Source organism: Rhinoraja longicauda, chromosome 33 (genome assembly GCF_053455715.1).
Source record: "Rhinoraja longicauda isolate Sanriku21f chromosome 33, sRhiLon1.1, whole genome shotgun sequence".
In the NCBI taxonomy this organism is placed as follows: Eukaryota; Metazoa; Chordata; class Chondrichthyes; order Rajiformes; family Arhynchobatidae; genus Rhinoraja; species Rhinoraja longicauda.
The window spans coordinates 20,061,566-20,077,012 of record NC_135985.1 but is presented as its reverse complement, the minus strand read 5'-3'; the positions used below and the strand labels follow the sequence as shown (position 1 = coordinate 20,077,012).

At 48.0% G+C, this 15,447-nt stretch overlaps 1 protein-coding gene across 1 annotated transcript; it reads left to right on the top strand.

Annotated features, from left to right (window-relative positions):
- The first annotated feature begins 990 nt into the window (after nucleotides 1-990).
- On the top strand, nucleotides 991-9,363 carry LOC144608909 (apoptosis-enhancing nuclease-like). The gene is made up of 4 exons (XM_078427150.1): nucleotides 991-1,024; nucleotides 2,316-3,055; nucleotides 3,705-3,905; nucleotides 6,352-9,363. Exons 2-4 carry the CDS (start codon nucleotides 2,354-2,356, stop codon nucleotides 6,565-6,567), a joined length of 1,119 nt encoding a protein of 372 aa, XP_078283276.1. The 5' UTR covers nucleotides 991-1,024; nucleotides 2,316-2,353; the 3' UTR covers nucleotides 6,568-9,363.
- The last annotated feature ends 6,084 nt before the right edge of the window (nucleotides 9,364-15,447 follow it).

Genomic DNA, 15,447 nt, shown 5'->3' with positions numbered 1-15,447 from the left:
TCAGCACCTGGGGGTACCAGAAGCTCAAAACAAGAGGCAATAGCAACAGCAGAATAAGCTGTTTGGCATTGGCAGAGAAGATTTGGCAAATTATTCATGGGCGCAACCCATATACTCATCTCTGCTGCTCATCCCACAAATGCATGTTCCTTACAAATGTGGCACCATTTAAAAGGGAAATAAACAGGCTTTCCAATGGTATAAGATTTATTGCCAAGTACAACAAATAAATAATCTACCAAACACAAATTTGCTTACTTTTTGTGCTATGTTTATATATAAATGTGTGTTTGTGTGTGTGTCTGTGAGAGGCAAGATAGAGATAAATGGATCTCAAAGTCAGGGGAAACTGCACAAAAGAGGGTGTTGGGGAGGAAGGATGGGAGGGAAATGGGCAGAAACAGTAAGAAAGAATAAAATCAGAGAGGATTAATAAAATTAATAAAATTAAGCAGGGGGAAAACATTTTAAAAGAAAAATAACAAAAATCTGTGAGTTGATGGATGGATGGATGAGATATATTCTGCATTTTATGGTATTTTAGCACATACATTTTAACACATATTGTTCCCCCACAAAACTGATTACACTGCGAGAGGCACAAGGGTGCGGGTTTTGCCCACTAAAAGGGAGGACGTTCTGCTCCGTTGAGGACCACACTTCAGTCTGCGCGATTTTCCAGGAGTTGTCCATCTTGCTCCTCTATTATCTTTGCTGGACACCGCCGAGCTGATGTTTGGCGACGAGGCGAGGTGCTCTGCCTGCCCTCCGTCCGGCAGTGGGCGCTGGCGGCCGCCTGGGGATGAGGCGCTGTGCTCCCCCTCTCCGCCGCCCCCGCCCAGCCGGAGAGAGCCCCGCCCACAGAAGAGGGTCCCGCCCACAGGAGAGGGCCCCGCCCACCACTGACGTAAACGCGTTGCGGGCGAGCGTGCCGACGTGGAGCGTCCTGGCCAATGAGGAGCGGCGGAAGGCGGGGCCAACGTGCGGCCGGGGAAGGAACGGTGGCGGCGGCAGCACGTGGAAGGTGAAGGGCCGTTCCCCGGGCCCCGCGATACGGACACTCAATCCCCGCGATACGGACACCCCACCCCCGCGATACGGACACACCCCCGCGATACGGACCCCAACCCCACGCGATACGGACACTCCCCCGCGATACGGACACACCACCCCCGCGATACGGACATTCAACCCCCCCGCGATACGGACACCCCCCCCCCGTGATACGGACCCCAACCCCACGCGATACGGACACCCCCCCCCCCCCCGTGATACGGACCCCAACCCCACGCGATACGGACCCCAACCCCACGCGATACGGACACCCCCCCCCCCCCGCGATACGGACACTCCCCCGCGATACGGACACACCACCCCCGCGATACGGACACTCAACCCCCCGCGATACGGACACTCCCCCGCGATACGGACACACCACCCCCGCGATACGGACATTCAACCCTCACGATACGGACCCCAACCCCACGCGATAGAGCCCCCCGCGATACAGACCCCCCTGCGATACGACCCCCCGCTCATCACCCACTCACTCACTCACTCACGCTGTGTATTTCAGATTTCAACCGCCATCTGTGTGGTCCAATTCTTCACATTGCCTCTAAATCTTTTCTCTTAGTCTTACCACAGACCTTGAGCACGAGTTTTAGAAACTTTTATTTATGACGTGGAAATGTTCCTTGTTTCTCTAACCCTCATGCATTCCTCTAAGACATCTCGCCATCCCAAACTTAACATCTCACCATCCCAAACTTTTCTCTGTTGTAACTTCTATTGTCGACACGAGGAACTGCAGATGTTGGAATCATGAGCAAAACATGTGGGGCTGTGGGTAACAGAATTTCATCCAAAAGCCTTGTCTTTTTGGATGACAATAAAGGTTATTGTCATTCTGAAACACGAGGTTTCAGGTTGGAGCCCTTCTTCAGACTGTATTGTACATTGTTTTTTAACTGGCAATACAGTGGTGAAGGAAGCTGGTAGAGCTGCTGCCTCACAGCGTGGGTTTGATCCCTGACCCCGTGTTTGTGTGTGGCATTTGCACGTTCTCCCTGTGACCGCATGAGTTTCCTTGCGGGTACTCCGGTTTCCTCCCATGTCCCAAAGACATGCGGATTTGTAGCTTAATTGGCTGCTGTAAATTGCCCCTGGTGTGTAGGAAGTGGGTGAGGAACTTGGATAACAAAGAACTGGTGTGAACAGGGGATCGATGCTGGGTGCGCACTAAGTGGGCCAAAGGCCCTGTTTCCATAGTATGTCTCTAAACTCTTGAATTAAAGGACCTTTCTTCTATCTAGGTTCAACAGCCATTGAGTGGGGGTGGTGTGAGTAAAGGATGCCGGGTGTAGCTGAAGCAGACGATCTCACTGTGTCAGTGCCTGAAGGCTCGGCCTCCAGGTGGCTGCTCCATGGTATCTCCTGCACAGCGAGGCCCCTCCACCAGAGCCCGGAGTGCCGGAACGCCAGGCGCAAGAAGAAACTCAGCCGGCGGTACCAACGATTTTTGGAAAGGAAAGCATTCCTGGAAAGAAGGGGGCTACTGAAACGACGTCGGGTGAGGGAGAAGGTAGGGCTGGGTGGCAGCTCCCCCCTGCAGAGGCAGGAAGGCACTGAGCTGCCGAGTGGTGCCAACGTGAATGGTGATTGCTGTGCCTCGTCTGGTGCCCAGCAAACCAAGTCCAAAAGTGAACGAACCAAACCCAGCAAGGGTGGCCCCCTGGTACGCGGGATGATCCCACTCGCTCGGACGAGTCTCGGCGAGCCGCCGGGCACCGTGGCTACCCCCAGGGCAAAGCTGGGGGGCTTCTGCTGCAGCGCCGCCAAGTGCGTGGCCATCGACTGTGAGATGGTGGGTACCGGCCCTAACGGGGGGCTGGGGGAGCTGGCCAGGTGCAGCATCGTCAGCTATCAGGGCCACGTCATCTACGACAAGTATGTGAGGCCGGAAGGTGCCATCACCGACTACCGGACACGGTGGAGCGGCATCCGCGAGCAACATATGGCCACTGCAACAGAGTTTAACTTTGCCCAGACGGAGGTGAGTGCACAGGGAATCACCTGTGTGATTTACTCAACATAGAACATCGAAATCTACAGTGCTCGAGTAACTTAGCGGGTCAGGCAGCATCTCTGGAGAGTGTAGCAAGGAACTACAGGTGCTGTTTACACCGAAGATAAATACAAAAAACTGGAGTAACTGAACAGGTCAGGCAGCATCTTTGGGGAACATGCACAGGTGATGTTTTGGGTCGGAACCCTTCTTTGGACATGAAATATCGCATATACTACAGAGATGCTGCCTGATCTGCTGAATTACTCCAGCACCTTGTATATTTTTTTGTAACCCAGCATCTGTAGTTTATTATGTCTGTAGAGACACAGCACAGTACACAAGCACTATTCAAGACACTAGGGACAATTTATAATCTTTACCAAAGTTAATTCATCTAATGGTTGGTAGGATGGTTCAGTTGCCTGAGAGCAGCTGGGAAGAAACTGTCCCTGAATCTGGAGGAGTGCGTTTTCATACTTCTACACCGTTTGCCCAATAGGAGAGGGGAGACGAGGGAGTGGCCGGGGTGCGACTCGTCTTTGATTATGTTGGTGGCTTTGCCGAGGCAGTGTGTGTGATGTTGGACGGGGAAGATAAATCAGATAAATCATTTTTAATTTTTGCTTTTACTCAGATCGTAAAGATCCTTGAAGGTAAAGTTGTGGTCGGCCACGCATTGCACAATGACTTTAAAGTTCTGAAGTATTCTCATCCGAGATCTCTCACGAGAGATACGAGTAAGATGCCGTTCCTGAAGAAGGTGGCTGGTTTCCCATTGAGAGAGTCTGTGTCCCTGAAGAATCTCGCAAAGCAGCTCCTGCGCCAATCCATACAAGTGAGTGGCAGACTGATGGCTTACTGCAAGGGAGAGGTCACGCACGGTAAGGCTGCTTACATTCAGCTGGCCAGCTGAGGGCAGCAGTCCCGGAGTACACAGGCTGATACGATACGAGAGAACTTTATTTATCCCAGGAGGGAAATTGGCCTGCCCAATTCATAAAACACAACAAGATACATGAAACACGAAATTAAAGTGACGAGTGGAAAGTCCAGGATTGGGGACGTGCAAAGATTGGGGAGGGTGGGGGGGAGAGGAAGGGAAGGAACGACAGAAAAGGGTTGTACAGTTTGACAGCCAGAGGGAAAAAGGATCTCCTGTGGCATTCTGTACTGCGTCATCTGTTGCTGCAGGTGCTCCTCAGGTTGACCAGTGTGCCATGGAGGGAGTGAGCTGTATTGTCCAAGATGCTCCACAGTTTGAGGAGCATCCTCCCCTCCAAGACCACCTGTCACAAATCCAACTCCACTTCTAGGACGGAGCCACCCTTCCTGATGAGCTTGTTGGTTCTGTTAGCGTCGCCCTGCTATTCCAGCACGCGACAGCGAAGAAGATTGGAATTATGGTTTGCTATGTCCAAAAGAGGGTGCCCATCAATCAGAAAACTCTTCAGTGCCATGCCCGATAGTTTGCCTGCAGTGTATGGGAGATCATTCTAAGCCTCCTGTGACATATAAAATTATAATTACACTGGAATTTCAATCTCTTGGGTGTGCGCACTTTGTAGACACTGTTAATTAAAGTTCTAGGGGGAAAAACACAGCCACTTATTTTAGTCCCAAAACAGCCACTTAGCTTTCAGCCCAACCTGACTGACCATAAACCGCCTTACAGCGACAGACACTCAGGTTCGATCCTGACTACTGCTGCTGTCTGTACAGAGTCTATGTTCTCTCCATGACCGCGTGGTTTTGCTCTGGGTACTCCTGTTTCCTCCCACACTCCAAAGACGTACAGGTTTGTAGGTTAATTGGCTTCGGTAAAAATTGTAAAATTGTCCCTAATGTTTAGGATAGTGCTAGTGTACAAGGATTGCAGGTCGGCGTGGACTCGGTGGACCGGAAGGCCTGTTTCCACACTGTATCCCTAAAGTCTAAAGTCTTGGGTGTGCAAACTTTGCACACACTATCAGGTTCTAGGGGGGAAAAAATGGCCACATGTTAGTCATAGAGTTGTACATTTTGGAAAGAGGCTCTTCGGCCCATCCTGACCATAAACTACCCATCCATATACATCTCATTCACGAGCATTTGGTTCATAGCCTACTATTCCCTGGCAGTTCAAGTGCTTGACTAGATGCCATTTAAATGTTGTGTGTTGCTACCTCCACCCCTTCGAGCCAGCACCGCCATTCAATGCGATCATGGCTGATCACTCTCAATCAATAGTCTCCTAAGCCTATGCCCTCTGGTCATGGATACTTATGCAACGGGGAAGTGTTTGCGACTGGCATCCACATCTAAGCCTCCCATAATTTTGTTCACCGCCATCAATCCCCCATCGGCTGCCACTGTTCCAAGAAAAAACTATACATCTGTGGGAGGAAACAGGAGCACCCGGAGAAAACTCACAAAGTCACACGGAGAACATACGAACTCCGCACAGACAGCTCCCATAGTCAGGATTGAACCCGGGTCTCTGACGCTGTAAGGCAGCAACTCTACCGCTGTACCACTGTGTTCCCAAATGTTGCACTTTTCGCCATCAGCTTGTTGGCGAAGAACCAACTTCCGTAAAACATTGTTTCTGCATCATTTCAGCAGGCGTTGGCCTCAACATGAGCACGCAACAAAAAGCTTTTCACTGTACCGAGGTACACGTGACAATAAACTGAACTCAACAGGTGACACTGAATAGATTGATTTTTACCTGCTGATTGTGTTAAAATGGGGACGTGGCAGTCTGCAAAACCTGTTTAACTGGTACAGAAGGAGTTATAATGCAGGTTGACATGTAAATATGGGTTCATGGAGGAAACCATTTGTTTGCATCAGAATCGCTGGTTCCCAGCCAGCATGCCAGAAATTGACCAAGCAGTCTGTCACTGAAATGCACACGCCACCAGGAGGCCTATTTGTGCCGAGTTAGTTGGTCTCCATCTTGCATTTGTACCGAGCATTTTTTTTTTCTCTTGAGTTGTCCTAAATATTTTGTAGTCAATGAAGTTTCGTTACTCTTGTAGTGTAGTAAGTGTGCCGACAATGTGCCTAGCCAGCCCCCACAATCGCAGTGTAACCAAGACCATATGTTAGTGAGAGGTATATATTGGTCTAATCGCTCCTACACTCTGAAATGGTGCCGTGGGATCTTTTTATCCACCTGAGAGGATTAATAATTCTGCGGTGGGCAACAGCTGAATAATTTGGCAGTGGGACGTGCAATGGTCAGGGAAGACATTATACCCTCCCCCTCCCTGATTTGCTCTTGTTCCCTCCTGCGACAGGTTGGCAGTGACGGCCACTGCTCTGTTGAGGATGCCCGCACTGCCATGCAGCTGTACCGACTGGTGGAGGTTGAGTGGGAGCAGCAACTGCACAGTGAGTTATCGACGGCACACGATCATACGACAGCTGACACAGCCTCTGAAGTCAGTCACTACATGGATGACCAGTACTGGCCTGCTGAACTAAATGACTGGGGACCGTTCACCTCAGGATGAAGACTCGCCAGCGGAGATGAACATTTATGGTGCTGACGAACTATAGCAATTCAAATTCAAATGTACTTGCCAGTTGGAGGAGGAGATTTGTTTTTCTCACTGATTCACCTGTTCTCAGGCCTTCACCTTGCTCCTGCCCAGCAAATTGGTGCTTAATCCCTCTCGCCGGTAGAATTTGGCTGTTAGGATGCAGGAGTTCAGGGTTAATGTTGAGATGGACTAACTCGGCCCAAGTTGAACAGAGAGTCCCCCTCAACTCCAACTTGCTCTACTACCACAACATTTAGCCTGCCACTGAGGTATCCAGAATGAGTTGCGAGGAATGCTGTTTTGTCCACTGGATTCATTGTGATGCCTGGATGAAAATTCACCCCCAATGCAATCACAGTCCAGCAGACCCTGGGGTAGAAAATTATGCCAGGGTAGTTTTTTGTGTGGCGGGTAAACGTTGAGGGTGGTGTTCTGTGTTAGGGGCTGAGGCATATGGACGGAGCACAGGGGAGCAAGATTTGCATTCCTGTACTTTCTCTTGTAATGTTTATCTTCAACATTTCTGCACCCAACTCCCACCTGTGTTACTGTTCTTCTGCTGCCAAATGTCCCCATTCCCAGACGCTGGCTGTGACCCTGGAGAGCATCGGGCAGTGCAGCCTCGGGTTTGCTCCTCTGTCCTCATTCCAGCTCACTGTCTGGTTCTGAGACATTGAGTTTGATGTTTAAACTGGCATCACCCTCGACGGCTTAAAAGCCAAGATGTGAACTTTCAATGAGTTATAACTCTCCTGGTCTGTGTTACTCTACTAACCGAATGATGCTGCCTTGGTATTCTTCACAGGGCCTGTGTTGCAAGTGGGTGTTAAAGAGAGTGGAATGCGAGTTTCTCATCTCCCTGCTTCCTTTGTTCACTGTAGTTTAAAGATGGAAGCAGACCCTTCGGCCCAATAAGTCCGTGCCGACCATTCATCACCCGTTCACGCTAGTTCTATGTCATTCCACTTCCTCATCCACTCGTGCCATGCTGGAGATAATTTACAGAGTGCAATTAACCTACAAACCCATACAACGTTGGGATGTGGGAGGAAACCGGAGCACCCGGAGGAAACGCATGCGGTCACAGCGAATGTGCAAACTCTACACAGAGAGCACCCGTGGTCAGGATCGAACCCTCGCCTCTGGCACTGTGAGGCAGCAGAGGCGCCACTGTGCCTGACTTTGGTGCAACGTGGACCTGCAAGACCAAGGCGAGAGAAAGGAAAGCAAGGAATATGTTACCATGATAGACTGTCGAAAGCAGAGCAGCTCAATGCAGAAGTTGGAATAACAAGCAATGGAGAACGTCAGCAGGGAGTTCATGGGCTAAGCAGCCATTAATACGAATGCTTATCTCAATTTTTTTAATTCTTTCCACGTCCCCATCAGCTCTCCCCAAATAATGCCACTAAATCGGCACGGTAGCGCAGCGGTAGAGTTGCTGCTTTACAGCGAATGCAGCGCCGGAGACTCAGGTTCGATCCTGACTACGGGTGCTGCACTGTAAGGAGTTTGTACGTTCTCCCCGTGACCTGCGTGGGTTTACTCCGAGATCTTCGGTTTCCTCCCACACTCCAAAGACGTACAGGTATGTAGGTTAATTGGCTGGGTAAATGTAAAAATTGTCCCTAGTGGGTGTAGGATAGTGTTAATGTGCGGGGATCACTGGGCGGCACGGACTTGGAGGGCCGAAAAGGCCTGTTTCCGGCTGTATATATATGATATGATATGATATGATAATCTGCACACACTTGCCATCGATCTGGCTTCTCGCCAGCAACACAGTGACACAGCTGGCAGAGCTGCTTCCTCATAGCTACAACAACCCAGATTTATAGTCATACCGAGTGGAAGCAGGCCCTTATAGACAATAGACAATAGGTGCAGGAGTAGGCCATTCAGCCCTTCGAGCCAGCACCGCCATTCAATGCGATCATGGCTGATCACTCTCAATCAGTACCCCGTTCCTGCCTTCTCCCCATACCCCCTCACTCCGCTATCCTTAAGAGCTCTATCCAGCTCTCTCTTGAAAGCATCCAACGAACTGGCCTCCACTGTCTTCTGCGGCAGAGAATTCCACACCTTCACCACTCTCTTGACTGAAAAAGTTCTTCCTCATCTCCGTTCTAAATGGCCCACCCCTTATTCTTAAACTGTGGCCTCTTGTTCTGGACTCCCCCAACATTGGGAACATGTTTCCTGCCTCTAATGTGTCCAATCCCCTAATTATCTTATATGTTTCAATAAGATCCCCCCTCATCCTTCTAAATTCCAGTGTATACAAGCCCAATCGCTCCAGCCTTTCAACATACGACAGTCCCGCCATTCCGGGAATTAACCTAGTGAACCTACGCTGCACGCCCTCTATAGCAAGAATATCCTTCCTCAAATTTGGAGACCAAAACTGCACACAGTACTCCAGGTGCGGTCTCACCAGGGCCCGGTACAACTGTAGAAGGACCTCTTTGCTCCTATACTCAACTCCTCTTGTTATGAAGGCCAACATTCCATTGGCTTTCTTCACTGCCTGCTGTACCTGCATGCTTCCTTTCATTGACTGATGCACTAGGACACCCAGATCTCGTTGAACTCCCCCTCCTCCTAACTTGACACCGTTCAGATAATAATCTGCCTTTCTATTCTTCCTTCCAAAGTGAATAACCTCACACTTATCTACATTAAACTGCATCTGCCATGTATCCGCCCACTCACACAACCTGTCCAAGTCACCCTGCAGCCTTATTGCATCTTCCTCACAATTCACACTACCCCCCAGCTTAGTATCATCTGCAAATTTGCTAATGGTACTTTTAATCCCTTCGTCTAAGTCATTAATGTATATCGTAAATAGCTGGGGTCCCAGCACCGAACCTTGCGGTACCCCACTGGTCACTGCCTGCCATTCTGAAAGGGCCCCATTTATCCCCACTCTTTGCTTTCTGTCTGTCAACCAATTTTCTATCCATGTCAGTACCCTACCCCCAATACCATGTGCCCTAATTTTGCCCACTAATCTCCTATGTGGGACCTTGTCGAAGGCTTTCTGAAAGTTGAGGTACACCACATCCACTGACTCTCTCCTGTCAATTTTCCTAGTTACATCCTCAAAAAATTCCAGTAGATTTGTCAAGCATGATTTCCCCTTCGTAAATCCATGCTGACTCGGAATGATCCCGTTACTGCTATCCAAATGCTCAGCAATTTCGTCTTTTATAATTGACTCCAGCATCTTCCCCACCACTGATGTCAGACTAACTGGTCTATAATTACCCGTTTTCTCTCTCCCTCCTTTCTTAAAAAGTGGGATAACATTTGCTATCCTCCAATCCACAGGAACTGATCCTGAATCTATAGAACATTGAAAAATGATCTCCAATGCTTCCACTATTTCTAGAGCCACCTCCTTAAGTACCCTGGGATGCAGACCATCAGGCCCTGGGGATTTATCAGCCTTCAGTCCCATCAGTCTACCCAAAACCATTTCCTGCCTAATGTGGATTTCCTTCAGTTCCTCCATCACCCTAGGTTCTCCGGCCTCTAGAACATTTGGGAGATTGTGTGTATCTTCCTCAGTGAAGACAGATCCAAAGTAACGGTTTAACTCGTCTGCCATTTCTTTGTTCCCCATAATAAATTCCCCTGTTTCTGTCTTCAAGGGACCCACATTTGCCTTGACTATTTTTTTCCTCTTCACGTACCTAAAAAAACTTTTGCTATCCTCCTTTATATTATTGGCTAGTTTACCCTCGTACCTCATCTTTTCTCCCCGTATTGCCTTTTTAGTTAACTTGGCCACAACAGCCAACATGTCCCATCTACACTAGTCCCACCTGCCTGCACTTGGCCCATATCCCTCTAAACCTGTCCTATCCATGTACCTGTCGAAATGTGCTGACCTCTGGTGCAGTCTGTGTGGAGTTTGCTTGTTCTTCTCCTGAGTGTGGATATCCCCACATCCCAAAGATGGTGGTGAGAAGCCAGTAGATCAATTGGCATGTGAATGGCCACATTTGGGAAGAGTTGATGGGAATGTGGAGAGAATAAAAAATTGAGATAAGTGTTTGTGTTAATGGCTGCTTGCTGGTCGGCGTGGGCTAAAGGGCCTGTTTCCATGCCGAATGCCTTGTGACTCTTGGTCCCTGTGATGTCATCGGTGGGCCGAGGGTTTGTGGTATCAATCCCCCATTGATGATGTCACGTGAGGGAGGAGTTCTATTCAAAATGTCTGCTTCATGCATGTCTCTAACCTGCAGAATCACAAGTAACGGCAAAATCTGGCGAAAACAGAAGTAAGTTTACCGGCCCACTCCACTTATGTAAAATATTCATTTGTTTCAAGAATAGTTGAGGATTTGCATTCTGTGGCTCATGTTTCAGGAATGGAGGATAGGACGTCGCCTGCTTTCTGTGTTACAACTCTAAAGCCACCCTACCACGGTCAAACAGTGATTTTTTGACCCCAGGAAGCAGCTGATTAACCCGTTGATGCCCACTGCATCTATTCTTATTTATCTCAATTGTCTTTTGAACTGCTGTGTCCTCAACAATCATCCATGCTAATGGTTTCTGTGCTGTTACCTTGCGTGTGTATATCTGCAGTGTACCAAAGATTGCAAGGTCAGGTGATCGCATTGCTGTTCTACTCGAGAACTTGTACTCCAGTGAGAATGCTAGCTCTGCCTTTCACGTAGGCTATCGATCTCAAACTCTGCTGTGCCCTCAGATTAACACAAGAGGCCATGTCAATTTTTCCAAGGAAAAGCTCTTGCATTCTCTCCAATACCCTGATCAACATTCATCCCTCAACCACATTTCTGAACCGATTTGATTATTCTCCTTTGGTTCGTTGGCGCAGGGCGGATACTTCCTTTGAATGTAGAATTCTTTGGCCCGTCATCATGTTTGGAAATAGTCTATCCAAGATCACCGTGACCACCCCCGTCCTCTGTTTATTTTTGTGTTGTTGAGTCCATGAGATCAATTACAGTGATGTTTACTTTCTCTACCCAGCCCCTCGAGTGAATTGCAGGTTTACAATGTCAGTGGAACTGGTTTAGAACAAAGGGCCGTAGTGATTGAGTTCAAACAAACTCTCGGAATGGGTTCGCAGAGACACAAGGAACCGCAGATGCTGGAATCCTGAGCAAAATGCAAAGTAGGGACAGGCAGCATCTGTGAAGGGAATGGATAGGCGGTGTTCGGGCCGGGACCTTTCTTGAGACTGGCTTCTGAGTGGGTTCATCACCATATCCAATGACATTTGGGTAAAACTGTTTGAAGTCTGAAGAAGGGTCTTGATCCAAAACATCACTTATCCATGTGATCCAGGGGAGCTGCATCACCTGCTGAGTTGTCCAGCACTTTGTGTCTTTTATTTGGTTAATACTGTGTTTGATGACATATTTTAATGGTCACAAATCTTCCCTCGGGTTGTGCCCTGTGTATACCCAGTGCTGTACAAATTCACTCGTCTCAATGGCACACTTCTGAATCAGCCTACCTGGAAGGTGTCAAAATTCAAACCATCTCTCTATTGCAAACTGGGAACATCACCTTTGGTTGTGGACGATAATGATCATCAGCAGAGTTTCTGCTCCCGCTATCTTCTGGCATCGGTCCTGAATCCATCCAGAGCCGAAGGCAGGCTCACAGGGAGCAGTGATTATTTCTCCTCTTGAATGTTCTCTCACAGTTTGCATCCTTGCATCCACTGGTGCCTTCAGAAGGGGAGGTGATTCGTATTTGAGGACACCTTTGCGAACGGTTGCAATTGCTTTCCCCAAATTGAAAATGAAATGTATACCACGATGGAGGCAGTTCCTGCTAATAGTATGACACAGGAGAAGATTTAGGCCATTCAGACCATTGAGTCTGCTCTGCCATTTGATCATGGCTGATCTATTTTTCCCTCTCAGCCCCATTCTCCCCCTTCTCATTGTAATCTGCGACACCCTTACTAATACTCAACCCAATGGTCTTTCTGAAGCTTTGATCATTCTTCGTTAGAAGGGGATTCCAGACCAGTTCATTACTGTCCACTACATTCATCATTCTGTCATATTTTCCCATTTATTTAAGACATCAAAATTAACTTTAATGTTTTTTTTGGATAAATTTATCATATGGCTCTGTGGCAATAAATTATTTTCAAAAGATTTGCTTTCTTGTGTTATGTGGTATCTCTGCCTGAGGTCTATGTTACCAGGCTCTGTGTCTCCATTGGTACTTTGGAGGGAGCTCACAGCTCAAATTGCCATCACTGAAGAGAGCTACAAGTCGCACAAATCAATTTCTGCTCAGAAAGTACAGCAAAACTCCAATAGTTCAGCATTCGTTTGTTCGGGAATCCTGATAGTCCAGCATTTGGCTCCATCATTAGTCCGTAACGTGAGCCTATGGTGCAGAGTATAATCGAGATTTCGGCCCGGGTCAGTGTCTGAAATCGGGGCAGGGTGTGAGCCATGATGTGGGCACCTCAACAGGGAACAGCGACCAGGGTAAGATTATAGGATCCAGAGTGTTTGTATGTTTCTTGTTCCTTTAAACTCATGATTCACCGGGGCGGTGGGGGAGGGGTTGCAGCATTAAAATAAAAAGTGAAGTGAAATTATTTGGGTATTAATAGAAAAAACATTTGAAAATCTGCTAGTCTGGTAATAGCCCAAGGCCGTCGGTTATCGGAGTTTTATGGTTAGTGGTTCCTGTGTAGCACATGGTGTTGAAGTAATTTGCAATGTAAATTAAACTGGATAATGAACAAGATGGGGTATGATGCAAATAAATTGTAGGATACTGAGAGATGGAGAGAAGCTAAAGGTTGGAATGCTTGAATATGGATCGCTGAATGTAGCAGGTTGACAATAGGTGGTTCAGAAGATGTATTGGATATTTCTTTCCACTAAATCTTTTTTTCATAAAGTTCCTTGTCAAGTCAAGTTTATTTGTCACATACATAACATATAACATATAACAACTACAGCATGGAAACAGGCCTGTCCGGCCCTACCAGTCCACGCCGACCATTCTCCCTGACCTAGTCTCATCTACCTGCACTCAGACCATAACCCTCTAATCCCCTCTTATCCATATACCTATCCAATTTACTCTTAAATAATAAAATCGAGCCAGCCTCCACCACTTCCACCGGAAGCCCATTCCATACAGCCACAACCCTCTGAGTAAAGAAGTTCCCCCTCATGTTACCCCTAAACCTTTGTCCCTCAATTCTGAAGCTATGTCCCCTTGTTGGAATCTTCCCCACTCTCAAAGGGAAAAGCCTACCCACGTCAACTCTGTCCGTCCCTCTCAAAATTTTAAAAACCTCTATCAAGTCCCCCCTCAACCTTCTACGCTCCAAAGAATAAAGACCCAACCTGTTCAACCTCTCTCTGTAGCCTAAGTGCTGAAACCCAGGCAACATTCTAGTAAATCTCCTCTGTACCCTCTCCATTTTGTCGACATCCTTCCTATAATCCTCCCTTAACATCACCGGCACAGCCCTATCCTGGTTTAAATCTTACCTCTCTGACAGACACCAGTTCATCTCCATTAACAACTGTAAATCCCCCACCGCTCCCCTCCCCCAAGGTGTCCCCCAAGGCTCAGTCCTTGGCCCCCTCCTCTTCATCCTCTACCTGTTCCCCCTTGGTCAATTAATCCGCCGTCATGGTCTCAACTTCCACTGCTTCGCCGATGATATCCAGCTCCTCATCTCCACCAAGTCAATCTCCTCCACCACACACTCTACACTGACAAACTGCATTACTGAAATAAAATCTTGGCTTCAATCAAACTTCCTCAAACTCAATTGCAACAAATCTGAAATCATCATCATTGGTCCAAAAATGCTCACCAAATCCACCCAAAACTTCATCCTCAACATTGATGGTCTCCCAGTATCCACCTCACCTCACATCCGGAATCTTGGAATCATCCTTGATCAAACCCTCTCCTTCGACAAACACATCAAACACATCACAAAGACAGCCTTCTTCCACCTCAAAAACATTGCCCGTCTCCGTCCATCCCTCTCCTCCACAGCTGCAGAAACCCTCATCCATGCCTTCATCACCTCCCGTCTGGACTACTGCAACAGCCTCCTCTATGGCGCACCCTCAAAAATCATCAATAAACTTCAATACATTCAAAACTCCGCTGCCCGTCTACTCACACACACCTCGATCCGTGACCATATCACCCCCGTCCTTTATAAACTCCACTGGCTCCCCATCCCCCAGAGAATCCAGTACAAAATCCTCCTCATAACCTACAAAGCCCTCCATAACCTGGCCCCATCCTACCTGACCGACCTCCTCCACAGGCACACTCCCACCTGCACCCTCCGCTCTGCCGCTGCCAATCTCCTATCCCCCCACATCCGGACTAAACTCAGATCCTGGGGGGACAGGGCTTTCTCCATCGCTGCTCCCACCCTATGGAACTCACTACCCCAAACCGTTAGAGACTCCCCCACACTCACCACATTCAAAACATCGCTGAAGTCTCACCTGTTCAGTACTGCCTTCAACCACTGAAGGTCACCTCACCTACTGTCTCCTTTCTCTGTTCATTTATTTATTTACTTATTTATCTATTTATTAATTTCCCTATGTTCTCAAAATCTCTGTAAAGCGTCTTTGAGTATATGAAAAGCGCTATATAAATAAAATGTATTATTATTATTATTATAATTTGGCGACCAGAACTGCACACCATACTCCAGATTTGGCCTCACCAATGCCCTGTACAATTTCAACATTACATCCCAACTTCTATACTCGATGCTCTGATTTATAAAGGCAAGCATACCAAACGCCTTCTTCACCACCCTATCCACATGAGATTCCACCT